Here is a 19,484-nt window from a genome sequence, read left to right as displayed (position 1 = left end):
ATTGATAGATATTTGGGTCAATTCCAATTTTGGGCAATTATGCATAAAGCTACTATAGGTAACACCTATGTATGAACATAAGTTCCCCTTTCTCTTGGATCTAAAAGAGATCTAAAAGTCAGATTGCTGGGTTGAATGGAAAATGTATCTATAACGTCATAAAAATTTCTTATAAATAACTATTAAACTATTTTCCAAAGTCCTTGCTCCATTTTGTATTTCTATCAACAATGAATGAGAGTTCCAGTTGCTCCTTATCCTTGCCACTTGGTATTATCAATTTGTTTAATTTCATTATTTTAATAGGTGTGGTGGTATCTGATTGTGGTTTGTACTTCCTTAATGGCCAATGATGCTGAGCACTGTTTTGCATACTCATTTGTCATTCCTTTTTCTTCTTTGGTCAAGTGCTTGCTCAAATATTTTGTCTATTTATTATTAATTATGAAGTTATAAGTTATTTAAATATTTTGAATACAAGACATGTTTTACATTATTGTCTTCCAGTCTGTAGCTCTTTCCATTTTCTTAACAGTAAAAGAGTGTCATTGAAGAGTAGAAGTTTTTAATTTTCATGATGCCTAACATATCAATATTTTTATAGCTCATGCTTTTTGTTTCCTAAGAAATCTTTGCCTAATTCAAGGTCACATAGATTTTCTCCTGTGTTTTCTTCTAGAAGTTTTATACATTTAAGTTTATACTTATAATCCATTTGAGTTAATTTTTGAATTTTGTGTGAGACAGCCATCAAGGTTCTTTTTTTCAATTTACATGTGGATATCCAACTGCACTATCTATTGCAAGGATTAGACTTTCTCCATTGAATTGTCACTGCAACTTTGTTGAAGATCAACTGACCACATAGCCATGGTCTATTTCTGGACTCTGTTTTGTTCCATTGATCAATGTGTCTACTATTCTTTCACCAATATTACAGTCTTGATTACTGTAGGTTTTAAGGTAATTATTGAAATCAAGATGTGGAAGTCTTCAAAATTTCTTTTTTTTTTTTTTTTTTTAAGTTTTGGCTTTTATAGGGTTTTCCTTTCTATGTAATTTAAAAAATAGCTTGGCTTTTTCTACAAAAATGCTTTCTGGAATTTTGATTAGGATTGTTCAGGGTCTATAGATGAATCTGGGGACAGCTGATAATATTGAGACTTCAAATGAATTGATACCATATATTTCTCAATTTTGGGGGAACACTTTAATGCTTGAATAGGGAGTTGAAGAAGATTTTATCAAGTGCCAAAAAAATTTATTTGACCTTTAAAGGAAGTTGCATTAAATATGCTTCTACAAATCATGTTAAGCATGACAAAAGTACGAAAAAAGTCTTTTCCAACGACTGTAAGTTTTATTATATTTCCTATACAGAATTATCAAAACATCATTTAATGGTATATTTAAATAAGAGTATTTATTATTTTCAAAAAACATGAATCCTGTAACATGTTCTTTGAAAAATGGCTTCTGGGATAGAGTAACTCAGGAAATGATACATATAATATCCAGCTCCAGGTTCAGATTTGTCTTGGTCATTGGCTTTATTTGGTAATTGGGTATTATAGACATTCAAATATTATTTATTTTCATGTTTCTTATTTCTACATTTTAAAATCTACTTTAATAAATGATCTGTATCCTTTTCCTTTATCTTTTTTTTTTAGCAGGATGGTTATGCTGGCCAGATAAAATAATTTACAAGGATTTCCCTACATTTCCATGTTGTGGGAAAGTATAAATTGTATAATAAATTATTCCCTCAAGTATTTAATATGATTTGGCATACACACATAAAATGTGACACTGATTATAAAGAGAAATAACAATGGTTTTCCTCAGCATTCATTGCATTTTAGACTTTAAAAAATATATTTAAGTATTTTTATAAAGTAAACATAGTTGGTGAGATTAAGCATAAGATGATACAGGTAAAACAGATTAGAGAAATTCTTGATTTTTGGTATTAACCACTCTGTTGCTCAAGTTGCTCAAGTTTCTATGTTGAATCCAAATCCGGCACACCAAAGAAAATGGGCCACCAATGGCTGCTCAAGGGCATGTAAATATGCAGAACATATCCAGATGTACATATCCAGAACAATCAGACTTTCAGCTTGACAGACGATAGAGAGCAATGAAAAGGTAATACTCACATCCGAGTTAAAGCGAAGCTGACAGACATTACAAGAAATAACTTGTTTCTTCTTTGGGGGAATGGACACTCCAAAAGTGTGGTTAATCACTGCTTTTTGCACAGGATCCATCTGAAGAGCAAATGATAAAATAAAATAGTCAATTTATAACTTCAAAGGATAGACATTAGTGTGAACAAGTAGAAGTATCTATATTTAACTTTTAGCTCCTAAACAGGGATGAGAAAGAATCTCATTCAACAGTAATGCACTTGTTTCCAGTAATTAAAGACAAGAACAAAAAACTAGATTGAAATAATAACACCGCCCCTCCAAAAACAGGAAAATCACAACATCTCAAGAAATCTTATACCTATATAAGGAACCCTGAAAAACCTTAAAAGAACCATAAAGCAAGAAAATTTAAGATCAAAAGGTCAGGGTCCAAATTCACTTGTTAATGTTTTCCCTACATGAGGTGATGATACATAAGATGGTCTGAAATGACTTCAATGATGATTACTACACATATATTTAAGTTTCTAAGTTATTGATTTATGGCAAAATTATAAATGACAGGCTGATACTACAACATAGAAAATGCTGATCTTTATGTTAAAATAATGTTTCATGTGCTATAGATTGACATCATCCTACTTGAAATGCTTGTCACAATTGTACACTCAAACACCCAAAGCAGATTGTTTAACATGCAACCTTTTTTCAATACTGATCAAGTAGTTTTGACTTAAAACCTGTGACTTCCCTTCCTTTGGTTTGCATGTTCCATAAATATTCAGAGAAATTAATGGTGATGAAAGTACTCAACCATAGATAAAGTATGGCATAAAGCCATGAAAATACTGGGAAAAGGTAAGAACACTATCTGCAGAGCCTATAAAAAGAGAGACAGAGTGGTGATTCTCTTGTGTACTCCAGATAATCTCCAGCATTAACATCAGACAACTGGCAGTAAAAAAAACAATGCAGACGATGAACAAAGCATTACTTATAAACAGATGTAACACGAATAAGGACAGATCCACTGACACCATCAGGTAGGAAATCTCCTGAGGTTTGAGTTTAGGATTGGATTAGTTGATGATATTTGGTAGAGAGGAGAAATGAATACCAATCCTTATGAGGAATATAAATCAACAAAGTACAAAATTAGCAATTAGAAGAACTTAAGTACATTAGAAAAGAGGGTGGATTACAGAATTATTGAATAGTAAAGTAGCCTAATTTTTTTTTTTTTTTTTTTTGCTAAGAGTTTAAGAGGAATGACAGGAGGATGTATTCCCACTATACAGAACAAAATTTCAAAGCGGGGAATGTTCTGGAGTGAGAGAACTATTCTATATCCTGACTGTAGTCGTGGTTACACAAATTTACAAGTGTTAAAGTTTATAGAACTACATGCACTCCCAAAAAGTCAATTTTAAGTGTGATAATTTAAAACATAAAAAAGAAAAAATTGTTAAGAGTGTAACGTTTAACTACCAATTGTAAAATATCATTACTGGAAAATCTGGAGATTTCTTTTGTTAAAGGTCATAATTGATGTATGACGTGTACTTAATGAGAATTAAAAAGCCTTCCACAGGTAAAGAAAATATCAAAAGTTCAGAAAATAAAACTGTAGTTCTTTTTTTTTTAGGTTACTCACAAATGTATACACTTAAGTCTCATTCATCCGCTTATAAAACATGAAACTATGCTTTCTTTTTTTTTTAAATAAATGTTTATTCATTTTTGAGAAAGAAAAAGAACATGAGTCAGGGAGGGGCAGAGAGAGAAAGGGGTAGAGAATCCAAAGCGGGCTCTGCGCTGACAGTATAAAGCCCAGCATGGGGCTCAAACTCATGAACCATGAGATCATCACCTGATTTGATGCTCAACCAATTGAGCCACCCACACGCCCTGAAACTGTGCTTTCTGATTGTTACTAGAGATAGCAAATCAGTTTGAACAGGCTTAAAAGTAAAATAGCCTAGTTATAATGACAGGATGAAAAAAATTAAATTGCTTTGCAAAGTTTATAAGGGCAATTTATTGATATTTTCTGTTCTTAGGGTCTAAAAAACACTTCCTGGTTCGGTGTGAACTACATGGGATAAAACTGTGTGAATTTTCCCTAAACACCAGTTTTCTGCATGCTGCTTTCATTAGTTTTGCCACATTCATATCAAACTAAAATTGACTTTTTGACAACATAGCAATAATACTCATGAAATCATAGGTTTAATGTATTCTTTCCTACATTAAAAAAAATGAAAACTGACATTAAAAATTAAAACTTTCATTATTAAAATAAATGTATATACTCTTGTGGCTCCCATACCACCATATAGAAACTCAGACGAAAGACACATCTAAAATAATCTAGCCCCAAGGTTTTAGGAAACCAAGATGTCTGCTGATAGCTCCAACATGACCCTTGAATATAAACATTAGTCTTAAATTTTTGAAATTGTTAGCTACCAATATAATTTTTCAAATAGCTTCTAATACAACTTTATGCTTCTTAAATCTCACGTCTGCATCACATCAGCCTGAAAATATCCCCTGGTGTTCCTGAGACTGGGCACAATTTATCCTAAAAGGTGAATTGTGGATGAGCACTCCAGATACAAAGGCAGGCAGGTTCCCAAGCCATCTGCTCTCTGAAGAAAAACTATGGAGATTCCTTCAAGAAAACCTTACCAGAAATGACTTCTCTACTTTATACACATAATCCCACTCATCTTCATAAAATCAACACAGCCCTTTTATCCCATTACTTGCCACCCATCATTAACTCCTGCTGCCTTTTATCCTTTGCACAACTTACCAGTAATCATGTAAAAATTTCATCCCTTATGTTTCTCACTTGGAACAGATTTTCTCTATTTTCCATTTGATTCTCTATATTTTTTTACAGAGATTTTGGGAAAAGATTCACTCCCCCCTGCCCCTTCCTCCCTCTCTCTGGCCCCTTCCCACCCCATCTAAATCTCTTTTGTCTTCCTGTGCTGTTTATCACAGAATTCGATGTCTCTTTTTTTTTTTTAATTTTTATTTATTATGAGAGAGAGTGTATGAGCAGGGAAGGGGAAGACAGAGAGGGAGAGAGAATCCCAAGCAGGTCCCATGAGCCAGATGCAGGGCTCAATCTCACAAGCTGTGAGATCATGACCTGCGGAGAAATCAAGTGTTGGTTGCTTAAGGGACTGAGCCATCCAGACAGCCCTCTATATTTCTGATTCAAATGTCATTTTGGGGAACATGACTCAGTGGAAAGAAAACTTTAAATTGTTTAAAAATGATTGTTCCACTTGCTGACTCAGCTGATACCTTGAAACAGATACTATCTAGCTGATATTTTGAGTATCTGCCACCAGACACAGTAGCTACAAGTACCTGAGTCATTTCCATGGGATCCAGACATGGAATAATAGAGAGAAGGTTTTCCAATCTTTCTCTCTTCATTCTTAAATGTATTAAGTGATAAAATCCTGAATTCTTTTCTTGGCATTTCTGTAACACTCTATAAGTTAGATGAAAATAATAACTATGATGTTAATTTATACTAACTTTTATTTTTTATAATTTTTTCCTCCACGAATGCATGTTAGCTCTCTGTAATTATAATGAGATATGTATAACTAAATTAGTGGTGATTCTTTTATTCAATTTCCAGCTTTCAGGATGAATAAAACATTTAGGTTGAATAAAACATTCTCATAAATCTTGAAATGTGATATATGCAAGTGGCCAATTTAGTGTGGCCAAAAGTATATATATGTATCATAATGATCTCTTATGTAGAATACTCGGGAAAATTATTGGAGTTATTACAATTAAATGACAGTAAGAGTTTTCTTTTAAAGGATCAATTTGTTTTCTCTTTAAAAAAATTTTTTTTTAATGTTTATTTAGTTGTGAGAGAGAGAGACACCGCATGTGAGCAGGGAAGGGTCAGAGAGAAAGGGAGACAGAATCCCAAGCAGGCTCCAGGCTCCAGGCTCTGAGCTGTCAGCACAGAACCCACGAACCCTCGAACCCACAAACTGTGAGATCATGACCTGAGTTGAAGTTGGCCACTTAACAGACTGAGCCACCCAGGTGCCCCATCAATTGGCTTTCTCATAGACATTTGATTATTCAAAATAAACAAGTGTTTTCAAACATCTCTATTAAAATGCTTATATCACCTTAAAATGAACAAATGCTTTGTTAAATATTCATATTAAGTTACCTCATGTTCATTCACATTACATAAGAAAGCTGTATATGGATTGAGAAAATTGTGATTCATTGGTAAATAACGCTGAAGGTTTTTTTTTTTTTAATGGGAAAAAAAACCCAGAGAGCTCTAGCTACCGATATTCCTTACCTGGCAGAATTTATTGGTCCCAAATAAGCCTCTTCTTTTCTAAAAAAGTAAAAATTAGAAGTAGTCATCTGGAATTTTGAGGCTAGCAAGCACATTTACATGAAATTAAAAAAAAATCATTTTCTTTGTTCATCTCGGATTAAAAAACCTGAAATGCTTACTAACTAAAAAGCAGCAAGAGTTAACACTTGCCACTTTTCCTAATAAAAATCATGTAGAAACGAAAAGCAAAACCTATTAGTGCAATTAACTGGTAGGTAATAAAAATGAAAGATGGGGTTGTGGCTATTACCAGGAATTGAGGAGATAATTGGAGGCTATGTATGGACAAATTAACTATTATATTATAGTACTTATAAATGAATTAATGAAGCTGGCCTTATCACACCATCTATTATATTTTCAGTATCAGAATAAGAGCAAACAGGTATCTTTGATGTATTTACCAGGATTATGGAACCACAAATCTCTGTGAATTTTTAAAAAGTATTATTTTCATTGAGCATAGCACAAAGTAATATACACTTTCGCAGTGTAGGCTATCACATAAAAATATGCAGCTGCAAATAAAACTTAGCTGCAGGGAAAAAGAAACACTGCAGCACATCTCTAATGGTGGGAGGAGGGCTATGGGTGGAGAGAGACCTGAATGGAGGGGCTACATCGCATCAAATGGCTTCATCCTTGATGATATTTAAAGCCTAGGTAATTTTGCTAGGGGGAACTTTAGGCAAAGACCAGAGAAATACAAACGTCCCTACTATCTCAATAATTTTCAAAGGCCTGAAATATGATCTATATTCTTGAAAGAGTCTAAAATGATTGCACTAGCCCTCAAGTGGGTCTGGGTATTGGAGTAAACTGAGCACCACCCAATTAAAAAGCAAAAAAGACCGCTCAAGAATTGTACAAGGTGTTCTTCAATGTGCTTCAGTGGCCAGGTATCTGTACTATTTTTAAAGATGGAGAAATTTCATACGAAACTTAGCCATCTATTTTAACCAGTGTTCCGAAAGGCATCTGGTAAGTGCTTATTATACAACAGAATAGGTAATACTAGCTTTTCTATTAAACAGAAGTAGAGACTGAGTTTTTTACTGTTAACATGTATTTATTTTATTTATTTATTTTAAAGGTTTTATTTTTTTTTTTAAGCAATCTCCACATGCAACTACCCAACGTGGGGCTTGACCTCATGACCTTGAGATTGCGTCAGATGCTCCAGTGACTGAGTCAGCCAGGCCTCCTGGACTTTTACAATAAAAACATCAGTCATCCAGGGATGCCTGGGTGGCTCAGTCAAGTGACTGACTCTTAGTTTTGGCTCAGGTCATGATCTCATGGCTTGTGAGTCTGAGCCCGGCATTGGGCTCTACACTGACAATGTAGAGCCTGCCTGGGATTCTGTCTCCCTCTCTCTCTGCCCCTCCCCTGATTGTCCTTTATCTGTCTCTCAAAAGAAATAAAAGTAAACTTAGAAAATAAATGAAAATAAAAACCAGTCATCCAAGAAAATTTCTGCAGGCCTAATATGTCAGATATTGTTTCAGACTAGGTAGGGCAGGATAGGTCCAACATAAGATATTTATAATTGTAAAGTTAAAAAATGAAAACAACAACAACAACAACAGTATAAACTGGGACTGAAAAAAGAAGTGATTTTAAAGCTCTGTCTTCCTTGCCCCATCCCTACTTTGGATTTCTTTTCTCCATTTTCTGATTTTCTCGCATTTTAAGCATTCAAGATCCTCCCTTTAACAGTGATGTCAATGTGTTAACCTCCCAGGGGTATTTGCCTTTCAATTCCTTTTTTTAGCTGTGGAATAACAACAATAAACACCATAATAAGAGCAGCTTAGCTTTATAGAGCTCTAACCGTATGCCAGGAATTACCCTGAGGGATTATTTTGTACAGTCTCCACCATCGCACAAGGCAGATATGATTATTACTCTCCTTTACAAATGAGGAATTTGAGGCTTTGAGAGATTTAATACCTTGTCACCCTGAGTCCAAAGGTCTGAAGCCAGGATCCAAACTCAGGCAGGAGACTCTCCCACGCTGTTGCCTGCTAACAGAACATGGAGCAGGGATGACATGCTTTGCGGGTGGTGCTGGTGATGGGTGTGAGATTTGAAGAAAGGGTGAGTGTTTCTAGCGCTTCTGCAGCCTGAAGGATGGCTGTCTACTCCAACTACACATGAAGCCTACTTGATGCTTAAGGAAGTTTCCTGCAGAGGGGAGTCTGCATTTTTCTCTTTCTGATCCATTTATGTCACTCTTAGAATAAGCCCATATCTTCTTGTGTAACTTCAGGAGAGCCATATGTAAAAATTCAGGCTGTCTTGTCCTCTTTGTAACCATTGGGCTTGCACCCAGAAAAACACTTGGAGGTGACACACAGCAGGGGAAGGTCATCATTTACGCATGCCCTCGATTCACTGCTCAGAGGACCTCAACTACTAAACCCTTGTGACTAAGGGCTTTCTGGAAGTTTGGCAAAGCATCACTTTTTTAAGTGCAATATTATCATAATAGTACAGAAAGAATGACAGTTTTTCATCCCTTCCTTTTTCAATACTGGATTTATGGAAAAGAATGTGACAATGGGGTCTTGTTAAATTGCCAAATATAATGAAGTGACACATTTAAAAGTGATAGCTACATCATTGAAGAGTAATACTTCTTGGCAGTTCTTTCAAAAAAGGTTTTGCCTTTTATATTTGACTACTCTGACCACGTGCCTTAATATTATTGTTTTGCTTTTTTCAAATCCTTGAAAACTAAAATAGAAACAAAACAGACATAACTATCACAAAGACACATATCTTCTCTCAAAGATCAAGAAATAGAAACAACTGCATGTCATCGGCAACATTAGCTCAACCACACAGCTTTGTACTGTTTTGGATTTCAAATCAGAAAGCTCAATAAAAGTAATCCACACGGAACATTACACTGGAATTGCACGCTACCCTGAGACCTGCATTTTTGCATCTGGAATGTGTGAACGCAGAGACTCACCGTACTGACACTGCTTCTCCTACTCACAGCACCCTGACAGGGGTCCACATGGATGCCACCATTATCACTGAAAGGAAGACAAATGGTGTGCCACTCTCTCCACAGACTGATGATTCAACAAGGAGCTATATGTTTGGAAAGACGCTTCCCCCACATAGCCCCAGCTTCTTGCTGAAACCACACATCAGCTCTGCCTTGCAAACCAAATCAGCTGTGTCCCCAGTACAATGGGATACCATTGCTCTACTGGAAAGTTAACCAGTCATTCAGAACTGGTATAAAGGCTAATATTTTAGGTACACAACATGTACCTAAGAAAATAATAGGCCATGTTATATCTTAGTCTTAGTCTCAATAAAGTTATTCCTACTACTACTACTACTACTACTACTACTACTACTACTTTATCGAATATTGTAGGCTGCTGAGTATTTTGAGGCTAAGAGTTTGGTTAATAATTAGCAGTACGTGACTGTGCAGGAATGAAATGGAATCCTAGGATCCCTTTCCAGAGTCTCCCTAATGGTGGTCAATATTCTCTATAGAAAATATGAGTGGAGTTGGCCCAGAGATTTGAAGCAGCCAATCAGAGTAGAGCACAGATTAGAATTTCCTCAACCCTCCCCCCCCCCTTTTTGTTTAAATGAATTTAGAAAGCTTGATATCTTTCACTGAAATTCCATATTGCCATACCATCATTGAAAAGCTCTGGGATTCATCACACAAGATTGTATATTTCACTGGCAGAAAGGATGACCGAGTAAGGAAAAATACCCTGTGATCTATTTTGAAGATCTATTTGGAAAGAAAAATTAAACTGCATTTTCCAGGAGTGCTTTGGAGAAATTCCAACATAGTTTTATTTTTGGAAGAATAAAAAGAAATGTAGAATGCTAAGAGATTTGTGTTTCTGCCTTAAAATACTGTCCCCTTTCCAGATCACTCTTATAGTAAAAGCTGTAACATTTTTAGAGGTTAAGTGTTTCATATCAACCTAGACATTCCTTGGGAATTTTTCCTCCTTTTCCAACACATCACACTTTTATAACTGCATGATTTGCAATTTGCACAAACACTATCTTTTCTTGAAAAGTCATTCATTTAACAAAGGTTTATTAGGTGGCTATCATGCACTGTTTTAGGAATTGGACATACAATGAAGAGCCAGGCTTCAAAAATACAATGTTGTAGTTGAAATGACCCATATATCTAAAGTAATAAATAAGGTATTGTCAGAGTGTTGTAAGTACCTTAAAAAAATCAGATAGGAGAATGGGGGGAAAAAACCCTACAATATTTTACCACAGATAATTCCTAAAAACATTTTAATTGTCTTGCTACAACTCTGATTGATACTTTTACATATAAATCCGTACCAAATATGTAAAAATAATGACATGCTTCCATGATTTAGGAAAGTTGATATAGAAATCAGATTCATACAGCTGGTAAACGTAAGGGGCATGTTCTTCAGCGTTCAAGGTGGTCTGTGAGATTTCTGCAGAGGATGTCCTTTAACTACCAAGTATCAAGATAACAACTGGTTGTCAGAGCCACTATGCTCATCATCATTTCCCAAGGGAAAGGGAAACTAAAGAGATCTGTGCTTTGGAAGTTCTCTACAGATGAGGGCTAAGTGCTAGATGCCTCCTACCTGGAAACTTTCCTAGTGGGTTTCTGTGCAGTGCAGTTGGCCTGGTACCTAGTGAATAGCAGAATGAGTACGTTACTTCCTGTGTTTTTAAAATAAGTGCTTATTTGGTCCACAATCTAACAGTTTTAAAACTGTTACAAGAAAATGTGTTTTGGGGAGCCTGGGTGGCTCGGTGGGTTGTGGGACTGACTCTCGATTTCTACTCAGGTCATGATCCCAGGGTCATGGAGTTGAGCCCTGAGTTGGTCTCCATGCTGCGAGTGAAGGCTGTTTAAGATTCTCTCTCCCTCTCTCTCTCTCTTCCCTTTTCCCTCTCTCTCTCCCTCTACCTCTTTCCCTCATTTGTGCACACATGCTCCTCCTCTAAAATAATAAAAAATATTTTTCATTTTTAACACTTTTAGAATTTTAAAGAGTTACTAAATGGTAAAAGCAAAAAGACTAAAAGCAAATGAGTGGGTGATTTCACCACTTCCCTCTCTTTAGTGGAAAGCCAGTTTAACACTTTTGACAGATAATTTTAAAATTATTCTGAGTTGAAAGAATACATTTTAAGTTCTTTTTTAGACAGTGGTCATTTGTTAGTAGGAGATGCCACAAGCTTAGACCTGGGTGCCTTACGGAAGCTGCATGTCTAATCCTGACAGTAGATCCTTGTATGAAACCAATGTGGTCAGTACAAATGTAAAATGTTCCATTTTCCTGGCGGCTCCACATGCCTGGTGATTTTCCATGCTGCCAGGGATTAAGAGTGATGCAGCAAAGCTCTAGTTATGCCACTGAGTAATTTAAGAAGCCACATCAAAGAGCATTTCAAAAAGTTCAGTTTCACAAATAAGACTTTCAATTTATGTCTGCAGTGGGTATGAGACTTAATTGAAGGTTCACTCACACCTCATTGCATGGACACACATACACAACGTTTTGGGTGTTGATGTTCCTATGCAAACAATAGATGAGCACATTAAAAAGTTCTATTGCGTATTACCCATATTCAGGTTAAAAAATGCATTTGGAGATGTCTAATTGGTTAATGTGATGCCCAGACCACCCTCAGCTCCTTATCAATGCAGGGAAAAAGCATTAAGGTAATGAGCTGAATTACATCTCCTAAGAAAAAACAGCGTTTTTCTTTCTTTGTTTCCATTCTTAAATAAGCAAATGTTTAGATGTGACTGGAAACCATTAGCAGAGGTGTTTTTCCATCAGGACGTGAAGAAAGTTCTTGAAAGTTTTTTGTATTATCTTTAAGAGTTGATGTTCCTATAACTAAAATATTTTTTGGCCAGTGGGTGCATACAGATATGAAAGATCTATAATGCCTGTTAAAGATAAGGTAACAAAAAATTCTTATGAAATTGTTAGATGCCTTTATGACAGAATGTAAGAAAACTGAGAAAATTCTTAAGAAAAATGAAAACTACCTGGAACTTTTTAGGCAATTAATGGGAATTTAGCTCCACTATGAATTTTAATAGCAAAGAAGAAATAAAATGATAAATGCTATTAATATTTTTTTCTGTGGAAAAGTTACTACCTTCAAAATATCTATATTTCTCAATAACAACTCACTAAATATTCATATTTCAAAAACAGCTTGGGGCACCTGGGTGGCTCATTTGGTAAAGCACCCTACTGGTTTTTTTTTTTTTTTTTAAGTTTATTTATTTTTAAGAGAGTGTGAGCTTAAGTTGGAGAGGGGCAGCAAAGGAGGGGAACAGAGGATCTGAAACAGGCTCTTTTGCTGACAGCAGTGAGGCTCAAGCTCACAAACGTGTGAGATCATGAACCAAGCTGAAGTCAGATGATCAACCAGGTGAGCCACTCAGGCACCCCAAATGGCCAGCTTTTGATTTTGGCTCAGGTCATGATCTCACAGTTTGTGGGTTTGAGCCCCACATTGGTTTCTACACTGAGGTTGTGGAGCCTGCTTGGGATTCTCTCCCTCTCTCTGTTCCTCCCCAACTCCCTCTCTCCCCCCCAAAAAATTCATTAAAAAAAACAACAACAACCCAGCCTAGGGGCGCCTGGGTGGCTCAGTTGGTTACGCCTCCAACTTTGGCTCAGGTCATGATCTCATGGTCCATGGGTTCAAGCCCCATGTCGGGCTGTCTGCTGGCAGCTAGCTCAGAGCCTGAAGCCTGCTTCAGATTCTGTGTCTCCCTCTCTCTCTCTGACCCTCCCCTGCTCACGCTGTCTCTCTCTCTCTCTCTCTCTCTCAGATATAAATAAAACATTAAAAAAATAAAAAAAACAGCCTATGATATGCATAGTTGACAATTAAATATGCCATCTGCCCTCTGCTCCTCCCCTTCCCCCAAACACTAACAAAGCTATATAATACATGATTCAGAGTGATGGGAACAGGAATTGGATTCACCAACAGAATCTAAACTAAAGGGTCAGTTGTTTCCTGTGTCATTTAGTATTGTGTCTTCTCAGGGAGAAGTAAAAAAAGAAATAGAGGGGCGCCTGGGTGGCTCAGTCAGTGAAGCATCTGACTTTGGCTCAGGTCATGATCTCACAGTTCATGGGTTTGAGCCCTGTGTCAGGCTCTGTGCTGGAACCTGTTTCAGATTCTGTGTCTCTTTCTGCCCCTCCCCTGTTCATGCTTGCACATGCTCTCTCTTTCTCTCTCTCTCAAAAATAAATGAAAACATTTTAAAAATTAAAAAAATAGAATATTTTGAGAATATGGACTGAAGAATAGCTTTTCAATAGATGTGCAAAATACTCCATAAGATAGAGATTCATTTGAGGATAGCTCATAAGAAGCGATTATTCTACAGTACATTGGAAAAAGACATCCCATCCTGAAGTTTGGAAGGATAGGCTAATATATCTAAGATAGAAGATAGGCACTGTATTCTTGACCTTTCCATTTGTTTTTAAAACAGTGACTTGAAAACATCCTCCAAAACTTTGTCTCCCAGATTAAATTGCCGTAACATAAAATTCAGTGCCAAAAGTAAGTCTGAGAAATATCTTTTCAAAAAATAAAATTCTTCATACTTTAGGGAAAAAAAGACCATACAAGTAACCAAAGACTACTGGCTGATACTTAAAAGTTATTGGTGCTAAGTCTCCATATACAAGGAAGTAGGAATATGTTTGCCTGTGTTCTGGTAAACAGGCTAAAAAAAAATGTTACAAAGGCTTTCTAAGAGACTAGGGAAATGATGAGCTTTTTTGGTTTAAAAATCAATACACCGCTTGAACAGCCAAATACATTAAGTGACATGCTCTCAAAACCATTCTGTCAAAGCTAAGTTTGAAAAGCTGTTCAGTAACTAATCAGATCTATCCCGATGCTGGGGCAAAACAGGTCCATGATACAAATTAACACGGTAGAAGATGAAAAGAAAACCCCACTAGGCAGGAAGAAGTGCAAAATCGAAAACTCAGGCGTGTTTGGATGTATTCTTCATTCTGCAACGCAAAGCGGACATGGAATATTTTTTCCCCAAATTCCCCGTTTCTAACCGTTGTGCCGGGAAGAAACCTGACAGCTGAGGGCTAACAAGGCTCCATGCAAGGCAACAAACTGCAGTGCTCCAATCCCAGCATCTTGGATTCCTCCTACTCTCCCTGTCATACTCTCCTATCACCGTGGTAAAAAGGTCAGAGATCATCTACATTTTGAAACTGGTTTTTTAATTTGTGTTACTTTGAGCCCTACAATCCTATCACCCGCAAAACAGAATCCTAACTGGAAATCAAAACAATAAACACTGAAAACAGTACTGGATAAAACTGGCAGGCCAGGTCCCACACCCATCAGCCTGACTTTAACCCAGCTTTCTCAGCTGAAAATGAGAAAAGATTTGGAGAATTTTAGTGAGTTGCTTGAGTGAGCCTCTTCAGCTAAGACCAGAACCCAGATCTTTTGCTACAGTTGCCAGATTTGCAAATAAAAATATAAGATGCTCAGTTAAAGTTGAATTTCAGAGAAACAACAAATCATTTCTGTGGAGCACCTGGGTGGCTCCGTTGGTTGAGTCCAACATTGGCTCAGGTCATGATCTCACAATTTGTGAGATCAAGCCCCACATCAAGCTCACTGCTCTCAGCACAGAGCCTGCTTCAGATCCTCTGTCCCACTCCCTCCCTGCCCCTCCCTGTCTCTCAAAAAGAAATAAAACATTTAAAAAACCCCAACAAATAATTGTTTAGTAAAAATATATGCATGTGCGAAACACTGCATAGGGTATTCTTATACCAAAAATAATTTGTTTAGCTGGAATTTTACTTTGAGCATCCTGTATTTTATCTGTTCTTATTTCCTGATTCCCATCTAAGGATTCCATGACTACATCAATGTGGATTCCACTGGCGCTCTTCCTTGCAAGCTTATCTTATAACGCTTAACATTTTAGGACTTTCATTTAGGAAAGTGGCCCCAGAGTGGTTTTCTGGAGAGATGACATCAAAAATGTTTTATGTCATATATTCATCTTGCTGTTGCCTTTTTGTATGAATGTATATGTGTATTCATATTAACTCTTCTCAGCAAAAAAAGGTTTGGGGTTCAACACTGCATTTATATTATACAAAATATACCATACTTGTAAAGTAAAATAAAGAGCTTCCATATTGTGCCTTTCTCTGTTCTCTGCAGTGATAATTGCTTTATTGAGGCTCTGTTAATGGTATGGCTTGACATTTGACATTTATCCTATTTGATTTATAATTATTTTTAGGTAATTGCAAGGAGGCTACAGTTTAAACTAAAAGTAGTCTGAACTGAATGAATTGTCTTCCTTTTCTTCTGAATTTGGAAGGAAATGTAGTCATTTCTAGGCAAAGCTCTTTTATCCACTAGATTTGTTTCAAATATACACAAAGCCCTTTAGATTTAAAATCTATATATTCTGAATAAAGCAACATAGATAAGAGAAAAATGAATACAACAAATGAAATTACCATGTAAAAAATGTGTCTAGTTTGCTGATATTTTGGCCATGGATATTGTACCAAGATTTCCTAGTCAGGCCTTGGATAAAAACCTACATGCACCACATAACAAGTTGTCATGAAATATAGAATCCCTCAGTAACACTCGTGAAAAGTTTTAACATTATGAAGCCAAAACCATTTGTATTTATAATCCACTACTCCTTATGAAGATTTTCAGAAATATTTTTAAATTATTCTGTTTTCCATTCTGAAAATGAGCCAGCCAGGCTGCTTGGCATTTCAAAGTCTTCATAACTCTTGCTTGAAATTTTGATTCACTTTCTGTCTCCCCCAACCTTTAACATCTTTACTAAAACTGGACAAATACCTCTACCTAGCAACACAAGAAGAGGGCATGTCACTTTATTTAAAAGATTTTGTATAATTATCCAGGAATCACCAAATTTCTGCCTCACAACAGAACAATATCACAATAACAATTGTTGGCAGTTATCAAACCACTGCAGTGCAACCGGCCTCCTGACGCTGGGGTTAAAAGCTGGCCTCTGGAAATCAATCATGCTCTCGGCAGAGAAGAACATTTCAGTGATATGAAAGCTGAAATGGAGACTATAATCTTTTGTGATTACCCTCGAGGCCGAAGCAAACGCAAAAAGGAAAGTCCATGAATTGCTGATAATTTCCTGTGATGACCGATTCCCAGGAGATTCAGATATAACTCTTGCTCTGTAACAAAATGATGGGTGCCCAGACCTCTAGCTTCAAAGAACTCCACATCCGGATGTCACAATGCTTCTTCAGAGGCTTCTCACCCATTAGAGGGGCCTTGCCCGTGAGGCAGCAAGCCTCCCTCTGAAGACAATGGAGTGTCTGATTGTGCGAGGAGTGATGAGCTATGTGCTATAGTCTGTTTTTCTAGAAAGGTATTTTATGAAGGAACCGATTGAAAATATATCTGTTTTAAACCTTTTTTCTCCTCATAGAAGTATAAAGATTGATCTATTTCTCTGTTGTTCCTATTAGCTATTAGCTATATAGCTGTGGTTATCTTGGCTTATAAAATTTTTAACTTTTTATTTGAGCTGATAGTTGTATTCTCATAAAAAATGTTTTTCATACATATGTGCATACTCTTAATGTCTGTATAATATTTTCAGACAGAATACTTTTTTTCAAATAAGCATCAAACTTACAGCTAGATGCCACGGCTCAGAACACAGGTTAACTAGGTCCTTCTCATAGGTTGGCAATTGAAATTCATGTAAAAGGGGAGGCACAGAGTCAATGGAAATTTCTAATAGTCAAAAGTCCAAAGAAGTTTTAGAATGAGTTTCCATTATTGATAGATGAAGAATAATTTAATATGTAGGCTTCTATGACTGGATTTAAAATCTTTTAAAAATGTTACGTTAACTACTATGAGTTTAATGAATAATGTGAGAATAAAGGTTCTATGTTTGGAAGTCAACCGTATTTTAAAAATGTAATAAAAAACATTGTTACATCTTAGGAGTCAATGACAATGTGTCATAAGTGCACAGCTCTCTGGTTCAAAATACCTTTATCCATAGCCTTTAAAGTCTAAATATCATTGAAAGTAAACAGGCAAACTGGAATACAGCCAAACCAGTATGGTTATTCCCCACCTCCACTCTATACATTCTCCTTAGCCCTGCTCCAAATTCGGCTATAGCCTCTCTTCATTGTTTTTAGGTGGTCAGATGATTCTGTTGAGAATGCCCTACTACTACCTCATTCAGCTCATGTAAATTGAGTACTTGCTTAGTACCAGGCACAACTATTTTAGGCTGGGTGTAAATGTTTTAAACTCAAGAACCAGGTCTTAGCCATGTATATATCCTTAGCATCTACCTTAATTCGGATTGCTCTAATGCACAAAGCCAGCCCTAGTGATGAATATAACTTGGTTTATTTAAGGTAATTGGCTAGGAAGATGAAATCAAAGGGATAGATATATTAATATTAATATTATTTATAAGAATAGAGCTTTGCATTTTAAGAGTCCTTTCATAAACATGATCTCATTTGATATTCATGGAATTTTAGATTGTTAAAAATAATATGATGATACAATGGGTTGCTTGGCTTAGTCCTTACAGCATGCAACTCTTGATCTCAGGGTTGTGAGTTTGAGCCTCACATTGGTATACAGATTGCTTTAAAATAAAATCTTAAGAAATAATATGGTGATATGTTGTATAGTTATGATTTTTTCACAGACTCACACTAAATTTCAGAAATTTTCTAAATATTCCGTCATATTCTCAATCCTCAAATTTTCATGATATAACGATATAGATTAGGAAGGTATTATCACCTCTAGTTTTAAAATGAGGAAAAGTGGAGCGAAGTGACTTTCTCAAGATCAAAGAGAATGAGTCCAGGTATGATGAGTGTTCTGGCTCCCAGTCCAATGCTCTTTCCCTGTGCAAAGAAGTAGCTCACTCTCCTCCACTCTGCCTCCTGCTTCCCCCCTTGGCATGAAGCAGCATCAAGGCCAGGTAGGAGTGCTAGAGGTCTACTTTGGAACAAGGCAAACAAAATTACTTCTCTGAGATCAGAAAGAACATTCCAAGTGGCTTTGGGGAGAAGGTGGGATATAACAGATGAATGAGTGACTGACTAAATGAATGCTACCACTTCTTCAGAAGGTAAGTACTTCAAAATAGACAACTAAGTAAATACTATGTAATAGTGGCAGTTACTAATCATGTTAGCCTCTAATAGCTTTAGCTCATTTTTGGGAAATGAAGGTTTTGTGGGTTTGATTTTATGACAACGAATCACTTTACATACTATGAATGTTTGATGTCTACATAAAAAAAAAAAAAAAACCAGATAAGTTAGACCCAGACACATATTTATAATTATTGGAGAAAATGTACACCTCTAATTATTATAAACCATAAGCCTGTGAAAGAGATCAGATATGTGTCCTACTAAAACACTCACATCTTTACTTGGCTGTAGAAGCAGTTCACAATAAGAAAAAAGTATGAGACTGACAAGACAAGTCTATCTTCTAAATACAATACACTTGCAGGGATGCCTGGCTGGCTCAGTTGGTGGAGTGTGTGACTCTTGATCTGGGGTTGTGGGTTTCAGTCCCAGTTGGGTGTAGAGATTACTTAAAAATAAAATCTTAAAAAATAAACAGAATACACTGCAAATGAGAGCTTTTCAATCTGACTTTAGGAGCCACAAGGATTTATTTGTCCCCCTCGAATAACTTGTTAGAAATATACACATTCAAATTCAAAATACATTTAGGGTGCAGAACAGCTCTTGCTTGCCTGATACTTAGTTATTTTTCCTTTTCAGTGGCAGAGCTATTTACTGGAAGAAATGTGA

At 36.2% G+C, this 19,484-nt stretch overlaps 1 protein-coding gene across 4 annotated transcripts in view; it reads right to left on the bottom strand.

The window, feature by feature from the left end:
- The window catches only part of ZNF385B (zinc finger protein 385B), a 319,758-nt gene that overhangs the window by 58,324 nt on the left and 241,950 nt on the right, over positions 1-19,484 (bottom strand). For 3 of the 4 annotated variants that reach the window (XM_039219068.1, XM_039219071.1, XM_039219070.1), the window contains 2 exons: positions 6,520-6,558; positions 2,163-2,273 (listed from right to left, as the gene is read on the bottom strand). In XM_039219068.1, coding sequence (XP_039074999.1) covers positions 2,163-2,273; positions 6,520-6,558 — 150 coding nt within the window. The remainder of the gene's footprint in view (positions 1-2,162; positions 2,274-6,519; positions 6,559-19,484) is intronic. The other variant, XM_039219069.1, reaches the window with a different exon arrangement.

The sequence above is a fragment of the Hyaena hyaena genome, unplaced genomic scaffold, assembly GCF_003009895.1.
Source record: "Hyaena hyaena isolate Hyena2069 unplaced genomic scaffold, ASM300989v1 scaffold_785, whole genome shotgun sequence".
NCBI lineage: Eukaryota > Metazoa > Chordata > Mammalia > Carnivora > Hyaenidae > Hyaena > Hyaena hyaena.
This window is presented reverse-complemented; position numbering and strand designations above follow the sequence as displayed.